General features: G+C 40.6%; 1 protein-coding gene across 1 annotated transcript in view; it reads right to left on the reverse strand.

Annotated features, from left to right (window-relative positions):
* ST7 (suppression of tumorigenicity 7) overlaps positions 1–15,241 on the reverse strand; it is a 73,859-nt gene that overhangs the window by 10,547 nt on the left and 48,071 nt on the right. The window contains exon 11 of the mRNA XM_026064503.1: positions 3,483–3,633. Within this exon, the coding sequence (XP_025920288.1) occupies positions 3,483–3,633 (151 nt within the window). The remainder of the gene's footprint in view (positions 1–3,482; positions 3,634–15,241) is intronic.

Genomic DNA, 15,241 nt, shown 5'->3' on the forward strand with positions numbered 1-15,241 from the left:
TAGGGCTATTAGGCCTAATAAAATGCATATACTTATTAAGAGATTGACAGTTATTACAGTAATGCTAAGGTCAGTACATGGCAGAAAAGCGTCAGAGCTTTCAGCCCCACGTTTGTTCCCTAAGGGGCAGTCATGCCATTGCCAGTGACACTATCTGCCAGCCCTCAAGGACCCTCCACTTCCTGCAGTTTAATAACGCTACCCGGGCTTTAAAACTTTTGCAGTATTAAACCCCTCCTCTTCACAGTGCCCCCAAAGGCCAAATACAAAGTCAGTAATTTAAGCCTTGTATGATCTTCATGTGCAACAAACTGAGTGTTTGTAACAAAAGTGTGTGTGGAGGGATGTTCAGTGCTCATTATTTCAAAATCACTAACACAAGTTTTTCTTTCAGACTTGGCTTAATATTTAAACAGACAGTCAAACCTCTTCTGTCTCACACTGAATCACAGTGGTATAAATATTCTAAAAAAAATAGAAAGGGACAATAACGGTGCTGCTTTTACAAAAGAAGGTCAATAGATTGTGCTGAATTGAAACATAATCATCTTTGACACAAGACCAAATATGGAGAATTTACAGCAAAATAATTCATGTAGCAGTGTTATCAGCCATAGAAGAAAGGGCTCTGGTGATGTATATCAGTTCACGTCCATGTAGGTACTCCTGTGACTGACCCTTACAGTATTATCTGATCTTGTTTTACATAAAGCAATTCAGGTAGCAGAGTTCACCATTCAACCCTGTGCTGGTGAAAGGTACCGTAACAGTTTCATCTTCATGCAAACAATGGGAAACATATGATACAATTTTAGAAATTGAGGCAGTGATGAACAAGCACCTCAGACTCTTTCGGACTTGGTTATGCTTGAAACTACAAACTTTCTGTACAAAGCATCTGGAACAAACCTTATAGAGCAACATTTCACATTGTGTCACTTGGGCTCTTGAGTTGTACCATGAATAGAACTGTGCTTTGACTAATCGAAACAAGAGAGGGCAGGAAACAACCAACATTCCAGTTTGATGATGATCATTATTTTTATAACCTCACTTTTCTCAATTGTTGAATACAATTTGTGAAAAACACTCTAAGTGTTTCAGAGTTAAAAAATACCACAAGGACATTTCTGCATAAATTCTGTTAGAGGCTGCCTTAATAAGCAGTGACCTTATTCTCCTCAGAAGCATTCAAGATGTACCCCCAAGTGATTTACTTACTGAAATACAGTACTTAATTCTGCCCAATTCCCACAAGGTTAGAATTGAATAGTATACATATGTAGGCATTAACTTCCCACATACAAACTGCTAAAGGGAGACTTATGGGTATTTCAAGCACACTAACAGTATACTAAATGACAAGTACATAAATACCTAGAAAGAAAATGAGAGCAACTGACCACATACTGCTGGTAAAAACTGGATTTAGTTAAATTTAATTCCTCTGCCATGTTTCCACTGAGTTTAACTTACAGTTGGACAGAAATGTTAAGGAAACTTTTTGCAAGTAAAGGACATAAGAGCAATATTAGTAGTTTACTACATCCATAAAGAATATTACCCACACTAAGATATGGACTGAAAGTAATGATTACTGGGCTAAATCCTAGTGAAACTATTAAAACGCATAGGTGTCTTCATATGTGAGGAAAATCTGAACAAAATTCTTGAGGCTTGGTGCACTGTTCATCTCTCTCTGAGATTACTGTGCAAAACAAATTATGGATTTTTCTTTAGAGGTTATGTAACAATCGTAATTTACACCTTCACAGGTTTATATACAAATATGAACTAATAAAGTACATATTCAGATGGCTGTGAAGGTAACAAAGAGAGGAATCAGTTAATGTAGTTAGATGGGGATGCTGTACACTGACTTCAGGCACAGATGACTAGACTTCCTATTTGGTAGTGGGACTGCAGGGCAGCCAGCCTCCTATGCCAAAAGCTAGTCTCTGTAAACAGGCCCTTGAAGATTCCCCAGCCTGACAAAGCAAAAGATTTATTCAGGATTCCCTGCAAACTACTGCTCCATAATGGGATAATGAGGCCTTATGCTAAAGGACTTCTACAAGCATCTGGAAGAGAAGAAACACTACAGAAAGGCAAACCACTGAAAATAAGCCACTGGGAAGAAACTATGACAGAGAAAATAATAGACTGGGAGAAATTACAGGAAAAGAGCATGCAGGTAGGACAGAGCAAAACAATGCAGAAGACCAAATCCTCGATGGCAATGGCATGGGTTACTGAGCAGGGCATTCTATACACCTAGAAACAAAGCCATTGCTTCCTCAGGAAGCCTACCTTGACAGTTAGGCAAGTTCAGGTCATTTAACACTGACTGAGACAGTAAGTCAAGTGACTTTCACAGCTAAGATATTAAGTGCCTTTCTGTAGGAAATATTGTGGTGACAAGCTTTATCTTTCCTAACAAAGCTAAATGAGAACAGCAAATATATGGAGGGAAAAAAAATGTGGCAGAAAAAAGGGAACATATGAAGAGGGTGAAGGAAAGCAGAAGAAAGCAGAGCTGAAAAAGGGAACTGGGTAATGATTAGAGAAAGAAAAATCTGTGTAAAAAGCCCACAATGTATGGTTCTAAATGCTATTTTTTAATTCCCGGGAACCTGAAAAGAACAATTTTAGGAACAAAGTTAGGTCAGGTTGCTTAGGGCCATGTCCAGTTGAGCTCTGAGCACCTCCGGGGATGGAAGTTCCACAAAGTCACAGCAACCTGTTCCAGTGCCTCACCACTTTCGTTGTGAAAACTTTTTTTTTTTCTTATGTCTAGAGGGAATTTCTCTTTGGCAACTTGTCTGTTGCCTCTTCTCCTTCCACTGTGCTCTTCTGAGAAGAGTCTGACTGTCTTCCATATAATCTCCCCATCAGGTGGTTGAAGACAGCAACTGAATCCCCTCCCTCCCTCCCAAAAGTCTTCTCTTCTCCAGGTTGAATAAAGCCAGCTCCCTCAGCCTCTTCTCAAACACCACATATTCCAGTCCCTTAAGCATCCTAGCGGTTGTCTACTGGACTTACTCCAGTTTGTGAATAAAAATATCATAAAACAATGTTTTGTTTTATGGTTTTAACTACATGTTAATATTTATCTGCTTTTTAAGCACTTTTATAGTTTCCAATAATAAAGCATTCAAATAATGACAAACAAAACTCTGCAACTCTGCCATGAGGAAGGTAAATTATTATTCCCTCATTCATGAGTAAGAAAACAGAGCACAGAGAAGATGGGAAATGTTGTTCCGTGTTATGCTAGAAAACAAAACTCAGGACTTCATAACTTTTTTCCCATTAAATGAAGTCTGTATTTTCAGTTTACATTTCAAATATTTCAGTACTAGTGAGGGTATAACTGACCTCCAAAATTCCCACGTACTGTACTTCACCAAAACCTATTATTTTCTCATGACATTCAGTGGAAATATATGATTAGTTCATTTGTAAGAAAGAGGATTACTTACTGCCTTCCCATGTACAGTGTAAGAGATTCAATGCCCCCTCTACTCTTTTCCAGTGTTGAAGGTGAAAGAAAGCATATGCTATTGCTTCACTGTCCCCTCTCTTCAGAATATGTTCAGGGGGCAGAATCAAGCTTTTCATTTCTAGTAGATACTGCAATAAAAAAGCAGAAGACAATTATTTCAGAAGTAATAAAAAACACAAAAAGCTGCCTGCAATTCTATAATGCACGCTGAAAGGTCTATTTCCCTAAAGTACTTTCATTCATAAGCATTTCATCAAATGTGTAACATCACCAACTGCACTTGAAGATAATTACTGAATTATTCCCAAAGACTAAGATATGCTGACAGATGGTTAATGCTGTGCTCTTCAGCTGTACTATGGGGACCATGGAGAATTTCAAAATGAGATGTCTCTCTTATCAAAGGGAAAGAAAAAAAAGGCTCAAAGCAGAAAGGAGAATCTAATTACAAGAGCTTTTTAATTAAAACTGTTTATAATAAAATGAAGAAGACATTAAGCAGCTTGATGCATATAGTCTTTCTATGAGAAAATATGCACACAGGTTGCATTACTACATTACTATCAATTAGTTATCAGGTATGTAAGTATGCCAAGGCTGGCAGGCATCAGAGTAGCTACCAACAAGTTTTATTTTTTGTAAGTTTTGTTACTTTGTAATGAATGTTGTGTGTCCCATACAATACCTAATTTTCAGAAAAAAGTATCTGATGTTTAAATTAGCTATTCAAAATATTTATTGAAAATAGTATGAAAATGAAAAGCACTACTGACTAAACCCACAAGCAGTTCTCCCAGTACCAGTTCCCCCATAGCAGAAGGAGAGTGAAAAACTCCGAGGGTTCATGCAACAGCAAAAGATTCTGAACGTCATCCAAGAAAGGGATCTTTCTTTGCTTTTCACACCATGAGCTAGACTGCTACCAGTTCAGCAGAAGTTAGTTACCTTATCACTGGTGTTACTTCATTTCAGTTAATGGAGGGAAAAGATACAGATTTCACTTCTCAGCATGCTTTGCAGGGAAGAGAAGGACAGACAGAAATCACAGGCTGCTGAATCCATTCCTATTTGTTAGTTTTCCTCCACAAAGTATAACATTTCCCAGTTGTGCATTGACTTCCCTTCAATAGGATACGGAAAGAGTGCCCTCTTCCAGGATGCCCAAGAGCAAATGTTCTTCCCGTTAGACTACTTAATACAACAGGCAAGAGTTAGCAGGTGAGTCGAACAGCACACTGTCAGACCATGACGTAAGGACAATTTTGCCTGCAGTGTTTGGATGAATTATAAGGGAGTGATTCTACTGTCAGAAAGGAAGACAATTACATATAAGGGAGGGAGATGAGATGGCTGCTTTAGCCACCAGGACAAAAAGATAAGGCCGCAGAACTACTTGGATAAGAACCTACAATATTTAGTGACAGGCTGGCTGTTTGGGAGAATTAAAATGGAGTTAAAGACGATAAAAGGACTGCAGGTCTTAAAGAGAATGAGTTCTGTCATTGACAAAGTTAAAGAAGGTATGAAGGAAAGTTCAGGTCAATCACCAGCAAAAAGACAATAAACATGCAGCCCCTCCATTTTACACTGTGCCTACACACTGTGCTTACCCACTGTTCTCTGCTTTGGTTTTGAAGAACAAGGACTGCAGAATCTAAGGACTGACAAGAACTGAGTGCAGGCACTCACTAGAAGGCAACTACACATCAAAGGTGAAACAAAAGTGTGGGTGATGTCACCCTCTTCACAGCTCCTGTTAAATACAGAGTTTTGTGAATGAAAGTGCAGGGCATGCTTGCACATTGGCTCAGTGATGCAGAAGACAGGAGAAAGCCAAAGTGGGAACAAATACAAGTTAGTAAGGAAGAAGCTAGTGAAGAGAGGAGAAGAAATAAATGGGACTTCAGAATCAACCTTGGAGGAAAGGAAGAGGAAAGGACAGAAAGCAATGAGAATTAAGTAGGATGATACCATGAAGGGCATCCTAGAAGTTTTTGCTCCCCTTTTTTGCTCACCCTTTTGCCTGAAGAAGCCTGGAAGGAGCTAGTCAAACAGGCAAACAATTTGAAGAAACAAGTTCAAAGCAAAGAACTAGCAACACTGGGGAACAGACAAGTAATTCAAAGCAGAAGGAGAAATCATGCATCTCTCTGATGCAGGTAACAGTATTAAAGGAGGGAAAGCTGAATTAGTAGCGGGAGTACTCTGTGTGACACTTGGATTTTCTCTAGCAGGTTTTAGAAACATCAGAGAGAGCTGTAGAGCAAATGGATTAATGGAAGGAGCTGCAATTTATTTGGCAGGACAATCTGAGGGGGAATTAAGAATGGCAGAAAGGACGGAATCAAGAGCTGACAAGATGGAGGGAACTGCCAGTCTTAGAGAGAAATAAGGGAATATGGCTGCATGAGCTGCAGGTTGCTAATTTATTAATTTAGAACGTAACTCTTATCTCCATATTTTTTGTGGGAAGTGGGAAGATAAGTTCTCAATAATCCAAACAAAGGAGAAAAAAGCCAAAACCCCCAAATATTGGAAGGAAAAAAACAGGAAGGAATGTCCTACTTCCAGGAGCATTAGGATTAAAATGTGTTATATTGATTCTTATGTATTGCTAGTTACCTGCTTATGATTAAAAACAAATCAAGTGGAAATATCTGATGGAAGGATATATCTTGACACTTGCAAATAATTCTTAGTCCTCTCTCATTTCTGATGATATATACAACTATTTTTTCAGTCTGCATTTTTCTCAGTTTCAGGAAGAAGAAGATATTTGTGAAAGTTCCTCAAATCAAAAATGGTAAACACTCCTACCACAGCTGCTTTCCCAAATTAAGTCCTCTGATCTGGTTTAGTGATATTCAAGAAGGCCCACACAAAGTTGATGGATGGCTCAAGTCCCATTCAGGCCTCATAATAGTCTTTGTTTCATGCACAAAGGTCAGTTTCACCTTTTTGGGCATAAAGCTGTCAACTAATTTATTCTGGAGGTATTGCCAGTGTGAATGCTAACTGTACATAGCCCCGGAGAGCCCTTATCTGGAGCACTCTGTACGGTTCTCATCATGAGCACTCAGGGACAAAAAGATCACATTGTACAAGTACAGAAAACAGCTAATCAAAGAAATGGTGAGCCTGCTCTGTGAGAGGATGCTTGAAGGCCTCCATTTGTTTAACCTATCTAAATAGGAGTAATGTTTACCAAAAGGTACCTGGTGGTAGACAGAGCTTGATTATTATATTATGGAAGGAGAGATATGGCTGTCCATGAAAATTAGGATTGTCTTGATATCATAGAATATAATATCCACTCTTGTGTTGCTGTACTTTCAAGGAGAGTGCAATGGCCCTTAGAGCTTGCCCCCTCTTGGAGGTTTGGCTGCCAAGGCTCAGGGGCCAACCAGGGACAGTGCAGCTGAGGGTGGCTCCCTTGCTTTGGTGCTTTGGGGACAGGCTCACAGACAGGGCTAAGGGCCTCAGAGCCGGCCGGCCCCTGCCCATGGGAGCTGCTTTCAGCTGAGGCTCCACTGTGGGGGGCCTACCCCGAGCTCCAGCCCTGCTGCCTTGCAGCTGTGTCTGTGCCTAGCTGTGGGCCCCCGATCCAGGTCCCCACCCCAACCCATGGGCTGACTTCCCGATCTAGCCTCAGCCCCTACCCTGACCCACAACCTCACTTCCCGGTCTGGCCTTGGTCCTGTCCTGCTCGTCTCACTCAGCAGTAGTGGTGCAGGCCCTGGCTGGCAAGGCCCCTGCCCTGCCAGCCCGGGGAGCCCCCTCAGCTCCCAGATCCCTCCCTCCAGGGAGCCACTGGCCTGTGTGGCGTCCTCATAGAAAGCACCTCACGCTGGGGATTGCCAAAATGGGCTCTTATTAATATGAAGTTTACAGCTGGATAAAGAATGACCATTCTCTTTTACAGTAATTCTGAGATTTCAAACCTTGGATTCACTCCAAGTCAGGCCTCCAACCAGAAGTGACAGATTTCTCCGTAACATGGAATGACTATTTTCTATCCAGCCCCAGGAGGGAGTGGGAACCCTGGAAGCTCCGTGAGCCCCAGGCAGTTCAGTAAGTGGGCTCTCTTGGAGCAACTGTTTCTGGTAGCCTCAATCCAAGCAGTCCAAGGACATCTGACATCTAAAAGCCTTGGAGCATATAGATCCAGGGACCACGGGCCAGGGTATTCAAGGTTTTATTCCCCTATCAGGTCATGAAGAAGGTAATTATGGAGATGAATGGATGGGATTCAGTAGCCAGGTAGGCTACTGACACGGGGATACTTGACAGGAAGGGCTGAATCACAGCGATTTGCTGCATTTCTGGCAGATTGTTACTGAAATCAATAGAGTTCCCCTGAAACATTTTGGATTGAATAAACAGACAAATTCCCATGTAATGAAATTAAATGAAGTAAATCTTTCGTCAAAAACTGTCCAACCAGCTGTAGTCCTCATGCTCTTAATGTAACATGTGAACCACATGTCTTGATGGACTTCTGCATGCAACAAAATATTTATCTCTAGCTCTTAGACAAAATCAGCCAAAGACATCTGCACATGGTTTCCAAGACACTGTTACTGCACTTAATCAAAAATACTACACTAGATAGGCACAGTCTTCTCTTTAGCCATCAACGACTTCAAGGTGGGAATTTGAGTATTTATGCCATAATAGTTCCAAAGGCCTCCATCCAGAGTAGGGCCTTGTTCTTATAGACAAATATAAATGTAAGACCCTACCACAGCGGTAAAACAAACGGGAAAAAAGGAGTGTAAGCAAAAAAAAAAAAAAGATGAGAGGAAGGACAGTGGACAATGAAGACAGTACTAATTCCATCTGCCTTTAGGAGAAAACAACCTACACATCTTGACAGATACTCTGTTAAACTGTAACTCCTTATAAACCTGCATTCTCTTGGATTCAACTTTGATCTTTCTGACTGAAGGAATAAAACTTCATTCCTTTTTTAAAGCTTTGAATACACAGGGAAGACTGCAGCCCTACGCCAGCCTGACAGGGCTCTGAGCCCAAGCATGGTTCCAGTGCAGAGGGAGGGTCTGGTAACAGGCTAAATAAGAAACTTATCAAAGAGCCAGCATCATGGAGGCAAACAGAGATGGCATGCACAACACATCTCCACTCTCTCTGAAGTTATTTTAGAGGATAAATGAACTGCAGTTGTTGTACTTCAGTGACGAATGAGGAGGTTTAATTAGACTAGAGGTTTAACTAGACCAAGAAACAATACAGGGCTATCACAAGTGCGCAATATGACACTGTACTCTCTCAGGCAGAGCTCTCCAAAGACCCTACCTTAGAGAAAACCACTAAAGGTCTCTCTCTTATGCAATGCAAACTTGAGCTGCCTCATGCAGCTATACTTATTATTACAATACAGAGGTGCTGAAACTTGGAGAGATCATCATGACCACTCCTTGCTCCTGATTCTTTGCCTGGCTGATCCCAGCTCTTTCTCTGCACTCCTCCTCTTCAGATTCTTTTCATTAGCTCCCTCCTCATCAGGTCTGTCCTGCACCTTATTGCCTCTCTTCTCCCTCCAGGTCTCCAAGCCCAGCCAACACAACAACCCCCTTTCTTTCTCCGAGCTTCATATTTCTTTCTTCCCTTTCCAGTTGCCTTCTAGTTTCAGCCACTTCCTCTTTTTTTTCCCCTCTCCTGTTAGCTTTTTCTTCCTGAGCAAGCAGCTTTAAACTCTCTGACATCTAAGGGCAATTTAATTACCAAGCCAGGAACAGGGAGACCCTCTACCCAATGTCTTTCCAAGTTGCCCTGTCTGTGCTGAACATGCTATCTTTTTTTTTCCTGTTGTCTACTTGCCAACCAGTCCTGTCTTCGTGCGTAGGGCTGCTAGGGATAATAGAAAGCTGTAGCTCTCCTAATTATGCCCAATGCAAACTGCTCCAGGTAGTACACAGCTGCCTGCAGCTCTTCCTGTCCTCTCCTCCATCCAGTTATCTGGTTCTCAGGAACTGGTTTGTTAAATCACTGCCTCTATGTTCTCACCACTGAGTCTAACCAGTTTTCTTTCTTTTCCCAGGTTTCTTTATTCCTGTACACCAGGCGAGCTTAAGTCCACTCCGGATTTGATTCAGGTGCTTCCCTCCTCTATGCTACCTGGGTGCAGCAGGCAGCCATGAGAGCTCAGGACAGACACGTTGCTGGCTCCAGCATCTACAGCAACCAGGAATGCAATGATGGTGAGAATCTGACCTGGCCCAATAGTCCTGGCATCTATCATAACTGCGTTGACTCATGCACAGTCACATTAGCATAGGCAACAGAGCTGTAAGGAGTTATGCAGAACAATAATTTAGGGGCTCTGAAAAGCCCTCCCTGTGTATGCTAAGCGTGATAGGTTGACAGGCTGGCAGTTTGGATAGGCTGCAACAGGGCTTTCTTAGGAGAGCAAGGGAATATCTCAGACACAGGACTTTTTCCCCACAAAATGTCTACTCATTGCTTTAAAGTAGAGGAGAACCAGTCATTCACAAAAGAGGGTAAACAAATCGTTTGCAACCTGGCAAAATAACGTGTTTTCTTCTCTAGCCGAGGCATTAGAAATGGCAACAATACCATCTGGGGACATAATTTTCATTTAAAAAGGAATCAGCTCAGAGAAAACAACCTAGAAAATTTCAGCCAGAATGACCTAGTCTTAACCAAGTTATGAGCAAATACTGAAGTTGTCCAATGATTTCTGTCTTCAAGAGATGGTTCTACCAGCCCTTGTCTATTGCATTCTTTTGGGTTTGGGTTCTTGTGGTTGTCTTTTTTGTTTTCTGGACTCTCTCATTCCTTACGCCAGACTTTCTCCTCTCAAAAATCTATCTTTTAGGAATTACAAAAAATTACAAAAAGGGGAACAGCATTTTTCATGTGTTTTCACAGAGTGTTTCTGAGCTGGTTACCTGACATTGTAATAAGAAAAACATGAACAAATGCATAAACAGATATTCCTCAGCTATAGCCATTCTGCACACCTATGGGAATATACTTTTTAATAAGTGTTTGGAGGATGACAATGGAAACTATTTGCATTGTTTTAATGCCAGTAGGTGCAAACAGAACCTATTGTGTTAGGTGCTATGCAAACGTTTCCTGGTACACATGAAGTGCAACATAGTGGAGTTTATATTTCTCTTACTTCCTTGAATTGATTGAATACACATGATTTATTTTATTTTGTTGACAGCACTCTGGACACTAATTCTCCTCTGCTGGGAGCACTTTTAACATTCCCTATGTAATGAGCTACTTCAGTGCCCTTTTATAAAATAAATCAACCTATTGAGAAAGGTTTCCTTCCTTTCCTCAAAAGTGCAATTTGCCTCTGAAATTACAGCTCAGACTGCAAATAAGCAAATAGTCACTCCTGCACCTGTGTCAGCACCCCTCCAGAACAGAATATGAGAATTTTATGCTATTTGAACAGGAACTCTCCTTCTCCCAGTGAGACGAACAGCACAAGCTTAAAACAGGTCCAAAATACTGGATGCTACATGCACAAAGAAGCTACTTCTAGGTCACTTTACAAGTTCTTGCTGGATTGATGGTAATTAAGAAGTTTCATCATTTTGCTGGAGAAACAAAAAACAAATCACTGTCTCAGTGAACAGTTAAAAGCTCTCTTAAATATGTCTGGAGTAGTTTCTCTGTAATATCATGGTGTGTGCATAATAGATTCATTTCCCATCTGGTATATAAATTGTTTGCATTATTTGTTTCTATTAGCAACTACAACTTACTAAAAACCATGCAAGCATTCAGACACAGTTCTACCCCCAAAAGAATTAAAAGAAAGAGGAGAGGAAAGAAATGAGAAGGTACGAAAGAGAAAACAGGTAAAACTTTACAAGTGTTTAACTTAATGGTTGTTTACATCCTTTTAAGAAACAGTTTACACACAAATCTGGGACTTAAGGAATATCGGTATTTAAGTTGTCTGATTCAGCAGACTTCAGCAGGTAGTCTCAACAGATCATCTCAAACCCTTGGCTTATGCAGCATACCCATACAGCTACGTGCGCAACACACTTCCGGGTTACTTTTAACAATTAGATATATGGACCTACATCTGTTTTCTCTCCCCTTTCACTTTACTGAACAGCTAATGTCTTACAAATGACACAAGAGGGGGCTTTTCAGGAGGTGTTTGAATGCAGGGAGGGAGCCTTGCAAATCAGTTCAGAAAGGGTGTTCCACAGTTGAGGAACATCCCAGAAACAACTGTAGTATTTTATCAGCATTAGCTTGGGATAGCTGCATTACATATAAGCTCCAAACACAACATCATAATATTGATAGAGTCTTGTGTTTTTTCTTTCATAAACCCCAAGAATTATATACTTTCCATGACCTAGGATGTACTACACTCTTTTCCATACACATCCCTCTAGAATGACACTGATATCCCAGCTGCTTCAGTGATACTTGTCATAAATTGGCAATAAAACCTTTTCCTTTTTAAACCCCTAAATTTCTGAGCAGCACATTGTCAGACAGTGTCAGCACGCTTCCTTGGGACCAACACTCTACAGTGCATGACACTACACTAAAACAAACGTATACTACTCCCTAGAATCTCATTTAAGACAGAGATGTTTGAATAAAATGCAGACACTTTATATGTTCACACCAAAAAGAAGCAAAGAGAAAAGTTGATGAGCAATTCATTGGCATTTCAACTGAACAGCTCAAGTTGACCATGAGCCAGCAAGGCGCTCTTGTGGCAAAGAAGGCTAATGGTATCCTGAACTTCATAAGGAAGAGCATTGCCAGTAGGCCGAGGGAGGTAATCCTCCCCCTCTACTCAACCCTGGTGAGGCCACACCTGGAGTGGCGGGTCCAGTTCTGGGCTCCACAGTATAAGAAAAATGCGTATGGAGCTACTGAGTGAGTCCAGTGAAGGGCTACTAAGATGAATAAGGGACTGGAGCATCTCTCTTATGAGGAAAGGCTGTGAGAGCTGGGACTGTTTAGCCTGGAGAAAAGACTGACAGGGGATCCTGTTAATGTGCATTAATTTCTGAAGGGAGGGTGTAAAGAAAATGGGGCGAGATTCTTTTCAGTGGTGCCCAGTGAAGGACAAGAGACACTGGGCACAAATTGAAACACAGGAAGTTTCTGTCTGAATCTAAGGAAAAACTTTTTTATTGTGAGGGTGACTGAGCACTGAAACAGGTTGCCCGGAGAGGTTGTGGAGTCTCCAACCTTGGAGATATTCAAAAGATGTTTGCACATGGTCCTGGGCAGCCTGCTCTAGGGGATCCTGCTTGAGCAGGGGAGTTGGACTAGATGTTCTCTAAAGGTCCCTTCCAACCTCAACCATTCTGTGGTTCAAGACAAGATAGAGGAAGTGAGAGTTAGAGAAAGAGAACGGCCCTGAGGGTTGAATGAAGATAATTAAGATCTCCAGGGCAGAACTGTGGATCAAACAAATGATACAATTTGTTGTGATTCTTCTCTTAGTGGAATTTACAGCTCTTTGCTTTGTCCTCTTTCCTGCTGTACTGCTGGCTTCATTTCCTATTGGTACCTTTTTTTCCTCCTAAAAAGAACTCTGAAAATACTCTGGCTATCCAAGTGCTTTCTTTTTACAAAGCCAATCTCTGCCAAAGTATAAAACCACAATTTGCTGTAGCTGGAATGTTCCAATAACATAAATAGGACAAAGTCTGTAGATACAGGTAGTATCTTATATTGGGTATTTTTCTGGTACAGCTGAAAAAATTGCACAGTTCTCAAGCACAGAGAGCACTTTTTACAGGTATAAGGTATCTTCAGAATGAGAAGTCGCGATCAGTTTGACAGTGGGTATTTTTCCACTGCAGTCAAGAAAGAGATTATAGTTCATGTACCTGAGCTAGCCTTACACTACACAGCTCAGCTTCCAGAAACAACACAGCCAGGTCAACACTGGTGAACAGCTCTAGTGTTTGCCCAGCTTCTTGGATAGATTCAGCAGACTGTGCTGACCTCTGTGCTGCCTTTGTTCATTTAAACCTAGTTCCGATATCTCCATGTGTCACATCTCAGCTTCAGTGTAATCCCAAAACAATAAGAATTTAATAACCTATGGCTGAGGCTTACTGGACTGATCTCTGGGAAGTAAATTGTTATTGAAATGTACCCAAAAGTAGAAGACCACCCTGTGGCAAGATAAACTGTCAAAAGAAGATTAACTGCTGGAAGGTTGAGTGCCTGAAGAAAGATTATTAGCCATATTACATCTCTGTAAAAGACATTTTTGTGTAGACACAAAAAAAAAACCCAAGGTGATGAGAAACCATCTAGTAACAATGAAACAGGGTGTATATCACAGAAAACAGCCAACATTTGAATATTTCTGTATTTTCATTGTCAATATTCAGAGGATTCCAATATTTTCTAGAGAAGAATTCTAATTTTGTCCATTTGATTACAAGTATGCAAATCAGATTTACAACTAATAACTGGGTAAAGAGTTCCATAGTCAGACTGTTTACTAGCCTTTTCTATTTTCCTTATCTTTTAGATCTAAAGATGGCCAGTTCCTTTGCACTCAAAACCAATTATAACGGATAATGAATGTATTTACTTATTAGAATGATTTTCAGTGCACCAGTAACTGTAGTTCCATCTTCTTTTGCCAACACCTTTACATAGATACTGAGTACATACATACTGAGAGGATTCCTGGAATCATGCATACACGCTGACTTCTATGCGGAAGGTAGGTGTTTTTGCAGGGTTTCTCACCTCTGCATAACAATGAGAATCTGGGATATTTAAAAATGTTTCTTCTTAAAGGATTCCAACATCTCTGAATTATGTTCAAAGCAATGTTTAAGAAGTATAGCTGACATCTGCAACATCATTATGGAGCATCGGACTGGAATCTGGCTATACATCTCTTAGGGAAAATAACAGCATTGTAAGAATCCAGTGTTTGTTTTACACAAACCTGTATTAGACCACAACAGTAGTCCCTTGTTGCTAAGCCCAGCTCAGCAACATCTATGAAGGCGGTCAGACCGTGTTCCCTGCTTTCCCATTGTCTCACAATCTCATTAGCAAAGATTTGCTATTTCCAGTTAAATGTGTCTAAAATGCAGAACGTTACTGGATAGTAATAGCCTTTTCATGCAATGATTCTAAACTATAATGATTTGCACTGAAAATGGCAAAACCTCATTCTAAGACAAAACAGAAATATATCGAACTGTTTAAGTTTTCATCTTAATAATAAATATACAGTTTTCTCTTTAATATTATAGTTCCCTATTTTCAAGCCTTCTGCCAGGAACTTTGCAAATGCTTTAAATAATTTGTCAACTTTATAATTTATTTTTTGCTCAGTCTGAACAAGAAACTCACTACAGTGTTTAAATCCTAAGTAAGCTTTGAAGATCTATCAGTTTTGAGGCACTGTTAGATTTTTTGTGATGCTGCTTGATAAAACATCTCCATTTAAGAACAAATTGGATATGCCTTCAATCATAATTGAGCTGGAAATTGAGGTGTAATATCCATACTCTGCATAAAATTATAACTGCAAATACATAATACATACAAGAGGGATGTGGCACTACTGGAGCAAGTCCAGCGAAGGGCCACAAAGATGATTAGGGGACTGGAGCATCTCTCTTATGAGGAAAGGCTGAGAGAGCTGGGCCTGTTTAGCTTGGAGAAGAGAAGGCTGAGAGGAGATCTTATCAACGTGTACAAGTATCT

The sequence above is a fragment of the Apteryx rowi genome, unplaced genomic scaffold (genome assembly GCF_003343035.1).
Source record: "Apteryx rowi isolate R43461 unplaced genomic scaffold, aptRow1 scaffold_219, whole genome shotgun sequence".
NCBI lineage: Eukaryota > Metazoa > Chordata > Aves > Apterygiformes > Apterygidae > Apteryx > Apteryx rowi.